The sequence below is a fragment of the Arachis ipaensis genome, chromosome B01, assembly GCF_000816755.2.
Source record: "Arachis ipaensis cultivar K30076 chromosome B01, Araip1.1, whole genome shotgun sequence".
NCBI lineage: Eukaryota > Viridiplantae > Streptophyta > Magnoliopsida > Fabales > Fabaceae > Arachis > Arachis ipaensis.
Window position 1 is genome coordinate 501,002 of NC_029785.2, and position 5,446 is coordinate 506,447.

Below are 5,446 nucleotides of genomic sequence, written 5' to 3' on the forward strand. Positions count from 1 at the left end.
AAATCCTAAAATTTAAACCCAAAAATAGCCATTTTGTTTTCAACAATAGTATTCAATTGGTCAATCATTTCGTGGGTGAGATGATTCTTCCAATCTCCAATTTCACCACGACGGAAGTAAGCTTTGTTTGCAATTCCAGATGGCCTTTTACCATTTTTATTCACTTCCAAATTCTTCAAGTTCTCAAAGCTACATAGCTTCAAGATATCATCCACCAACCCTTCATCTTCCTCCTCTTTGGAAAAAGGACACCCTAAAAACTCAGCTAGATTCTTCAAAACAAAACTAGTATTCATTTTCAATTCTTCATATCTCAAAAACATTACCTTCTTCTTTGGCTTCTCCAAGCTCAACAAGCTCTCCTTCCAATAGCTCAATATATGGTCCCAAAAGGGTCCACCAACATTGATTCCTCTACAAAACTGATCAAAGGAATCTTTAAGGGAATTCGCCCCTTTAAATAATCTTAACGAATTAGAAAAATGCCAAAGCGAAATAAAAGTATCTTTCGGATCCCTGCAAAGATACACTATCTTACAGTCAGAATCTTTCACTGATTCTGGCAACGAGACATAAGGAAGGTGAGTAGCGAAAAGCCTCGGAGAAGAGAACGAGCTTAGATCCGGAACTACATCTTTGACATGAAAAAGGTCAAACTCCAAAAAGGGTACAAGAGCATGAGGATTGTTAGAGAATAAAGGGTGATCATGGTTTAGGGTTATAGGGTATTTGGTTTTGCGGTTGATCAAGGAAAATGTTAATGCCTTGAGCCAAGTGGTGCCTGATTTTGGTTGAGTTGCAAGGAGAATATCAGTGTCTTGGGCTTGGAAGTGTTTTTGACAATTTAAGAGTCCTTGCAATTGCCTAGGGACATGCCAAAATCCATTGTATTGGTAGATGGTGTTTACAAACCAACCTTTATCGGTTGGTAAGGTTGATATCAAATCCCTAACATCTTCGCTTAGTTCATCTTCTTGCAAATATTTGGGTACAATAATGGAGGAGGGTTGCCCTTCAGCCATGGTGTATGTGTAAACTAGTTAACTAGTTAGGTTTAAAGTTGATGCTTGAGTTTGCATGGAATTGTTGGTTATATATATAACGATTTCATGAGGAGGAGTGTTAGGGATCAGCAACTTTTGTATTTTGTAACTATCAATTGGTTATCAATAGTGTTTTTAATAGTGTGAGATTACATTCAATGGTGGGAGCGAGATCACTCACTTTTCTTTTGATGGTTAAGTGCTCGCCACAAAACACAAAAGTTGCTGGCCTCTAAACTTTTTTTTTTCATGAGATATGAAATATTGATAATAAATTAAGTTAAAAGTTTTCTTTAATAATTAATCAACAATAATAATGTTGATATTAAAATAAAAAATATTTTGAAATGTAATTTTTTTGACAAATATTATAAAATAAAAAAGTGTTACTAATTAAATGTTGTCATGAAATCTTCATCATAAAAATTTATTTTTCCGGCAATATATTATGTACAATATTTGTGTGTTTGAAACAGAGGGATATGCGTATATCATTATTTAATAATTGATTTAGTAATGGTTGGCTTTTAAACTGCCGCTAAATTTGGAGAATTTATAGCACAATCTAAATTTGCCACTAAAACGTGTGTCTGTTGTAGTGATAGTCTTTTTTTAGACTTAAAACATAATTATGTACATATTTCTTTACTTTATACTGAAATTGTTTAAGAGCAATAATGCAAAATTCGAATTTTTTTAAAAGTTAGGAGTGAGATTTGAATCCGAGACCTCTAGATGATGATGAAGAGATTATGCCATTTGAGTTATAGTTCGTTGGCAAAATTCAAATTTTAAATATTTTAATAATAAAAGTTTTCATATCTAATTAAACTGATAAATAGAGACATACTAATGTTTTGTTATATACCTAACTAATATTATAAATAAGACAACTAACTATTTGACTTGTTTTCTATTATTAAAAAATCACTTTTGTTTTTAATGATAAAAAAATAATTGTTAATATATTTATCGATAATTTGACATTAGCCTTCTTATATTGTTACTAAAAAATTTTAACATCAATTATATAATTACTGATAAAAAAATTTTAATAGTCACAAAAAATATATAATTAAATAAGATATATAGTTACTATTATAATATTGTCACTAAAAATATTTTTTTGTTATAGTGGCGTAAGATGATCATTTTAAACGTTAGCTTAGCTTTCCAAAAAGAGTCATATCATTTAGCTTTTAGAAAAGATTCATATCATACATAGCTTTTAGAAGTTTAATTATAGCCATAGATAGATATGTTCAAGATTATGTAGGGTAGATGGTAGTTAGGGGTGGCAACGGGGCGGGTAGGGGCGGGTTTTCGCTCTACCCGACCCCGCCCCGCCTGACAAAAAATCCCCGAGCGGATAGGAGCGGGGTGGGTACCCGCGGGTTCGGGTAGTGTTGCCACCCTTAATGGTGGTTAAGAATTTTCCATGCGAACAACGTTCATGTCGTCGGCATATGAATAAGCTATTAAGCTAATGATCATGCACATACCATGATGAATAAGCTAATAATGAGTCGATTCGAATTAGACTAAATTTAAGTTTGGTTACTAATCCTACTTATTAATAATTGAACTTAATTATAAAATTTAATCTCGACGTTCAGATTATTGTTTGAAAAACTCTCGCTTTCGAAGGAGAGATGAGCTCAGTATTCAGTGTTTATAAGATTATAAACTAAAAGTTTACAATAACTTATACAAAAAAAATAATTAAAATACCGACTAATAAAAAAAAGGTTTAATTATTCTGTTGATCCTATAGTTTTGCGAAATTTTCAACGCCATAAACAATATGATAGCAAATACTCCCTAATTAAACACTAAAAAGGTATCAGAAGCTTTGAGGAAAAGTTTACAGAACAATTTAGATGCGAGAACTTAAAAGCAGAGTTAAGTGAAATTAGGGATTTGTCGTTAGAAAAGAATTGAAAAGTAAAATGCTAGTAGTTTTTATATGTGCTAAGTGAGAGTGAGATTTGTGGTTACAAGTTGGTTAAGATTACAAGTTAGTTAGGAGCTAAAATAGAATTTAAAACAGAATTGTGCTGAGCTGTTATAACTAATTTAGCAGTAAGAGCCAAGTGTGTGAAAGATTGTGAAAAGTTCTGCATTTTCTACACTAACAAACACAATCAAGACTTGATATTTATGTAAAATTATTAAAAGAAAGAGAGTCTATTACTACAAGACAAGCAAGACATCTACACACTACAAAAGACTCACCATTTTTCTCATCATTAATTGAACTTCTTTCTTTTGATTCCTATTTCTGAGTTAAATTTATATCTTCCATCTTATTTTTTTTATTCAAATCTTGTCTAATGTAATTTATCAGAGTCTCATCATTACTACAAGTCAGATTAAGTTACGATCTTGTTCTCCAAATTTTAGTAATTTTATTTTTGGATTCATTATCTTCACTTGCACTTGAAACTTCTCATTTAAAATCCGTCTCACTTTTTTTTTAATAGTTTTTTCTTTGAATTTCTATTTTGCTCTTCTCCTGAATTTACAAGTTGACTCAAATTTACGAGTTAATTTGTTAAATTTAATGGATATAAATTANCATTTGATTGAAGATAAAATAATAAAGAATTATAATTTAGCTATGACAGAAATAAAAAATATTTTACTCTCAGTTATAGGATAAAATATTATTTTAGTTTTTAATATTTAAGATAAATTAGATCTCTAATGTTTTAAACATTTTATTTTAGTACTATTCACCGTTAAATTTGACACGAATAATTAATTGAGTGAGTAATGTAAACGTCAACAACATTATTTGTTAAGTATAGGGTTAAGTATAATTTTAGTTTCTAACATAGAGGCCGAAAATTTATTTCGTCCCTGACCTTTTTTTCGCTACAAAATGGTCTCGAAGGTTTAACTTAGTTTTAAAATCGTCCTTTTTACTAAATTTTTCATTTTTATTACAAAATTACCCCTAACTAAAAAATATATAAAATAAAATAAAAAAAACGGGAAAGGAGGAAAGGAGAAGGGATTCAGGGAAGGTTGCGCTTTGGGGGGCCGCCAGGGGGGTGTTGTTTCCAGGGAAGAGGGGGAAAGGGGAAGGTCGCTGCTCCATGCCGCCGCCGCCGCTGTTCCTCGCTGTCACCACTGCTTCCTTGCCACTACTCTTTTCTTCCTCATCACACACACTAACGGCAAGAGAGGAGAGAGCAGAGTGAGAGAGAAAGAGAAGAGAGGAATGGAGCCGTTCTCGTCGCCACACCCCTTCCCTCGTCGTGATTTGCAGCGCCGCCAACCACCACAGCGCCCTCCTCGTCGCGATTTGCAGCCCGCCACCACCGCATCGCCGTTCTCGTCGCAATTCGCGGCGTCGCCACTACTACCGCATCACTTTCCACACAATCCACCACCAACACCGTAGCTCTCCTCCCCTCGCGATTCGCAGTTTACCGTCGTAGCCCCTCTTCCCCTACCATTGCCGCAGCCCTTCCCCTATAGTGTTGTTTCAATTTTTTATTCCTTTTTTCTTTAATTTTTCAGATTTAAAGGAAGGTGTTTTGCTTCTGTTTATTCTATTGTTGTTGTTGTTGATGCTTCTGGTTGCTTCTATTTATTTTTTTTATTCCATTGTTGTTGTTGATGCTTTGGTTGCTTCTGCTTCTGCTTGTTTCTGTTTTTACTTTTGCTTCTGGTTCTGTTTTTGTTGTTGCTCTGATTCCATTATCCATTATTATTGTTGTTGTCGTTCTGCTGGTTGTTGTTGTTTGATTGTTGTTATTTTGCTTCTGCTTTCTACTTTTGCTTTCTGCTTCTGCCTACTTCTGTTTTTGTGTTTGCTTGTGTCTCTGTGCTTCCGCTTCTGGTTAATTTTGGGAAAGAAGAGGGGAGGAGTATTTTCGTCCGAATGACGCTTTTAAAACTAAGTTAAACCTTCGGGACCATTTTGTAGCGAAAAAAAGGTTGGGGACAAAATAAATTTTCGGCCTCTATGTTAGGGACCAAAATTATACTTAACCCTTAAGTATATCTTTTTATTTCCGTATATTAAAAAAACATAATCAAAATATTCTTGTAATACTTTCTCTTCTTGTTTTTCTTTTCATACAAAACCTTAAACTATGACAATTAACTATCAACGCTATAAAATCAAAGAAAAATCATTCACATTGGTGATCGTTAATGACTTAGTTTGACTTGCATACTGAAATTAAACGTTATTGTTTCATTAAAATGTTAATTATTTGTGTCAAATTTAATAATGAGATAACATTAAATGTATTTAAAATTTTTTGGAATTAAAATAAAAAGTTTAAAACGTTAAATCCAAATTACCAACAAAAAACTAGTAAAAATAAAATAAATTCGCTTACATGGTCGTTGTCATAATATCATTTTAGATAATAACATATATAATT

General features: G+C 32.6%; 1 protein-coding gene across 1 annotated transcript; it reads right to left on the reverse strand.

Annotated features, from left to right (window-relative positions):
- On the reverse strand, positions 1-1,093 carry LOC107643910 (cytosolic sulfotransferase 12-like). Its single transcript, XM_016347663.2, has one exon. The coding sequence runs from the start codon at positions 1,020-1,022 to the stop codon at positions 6-8; it is 1,017 nt and encodes a 338-aa protein (XP_016203149.1). The 5' UTR covers positions 1,023-1,093; the 3' UTR covers positions 1-5.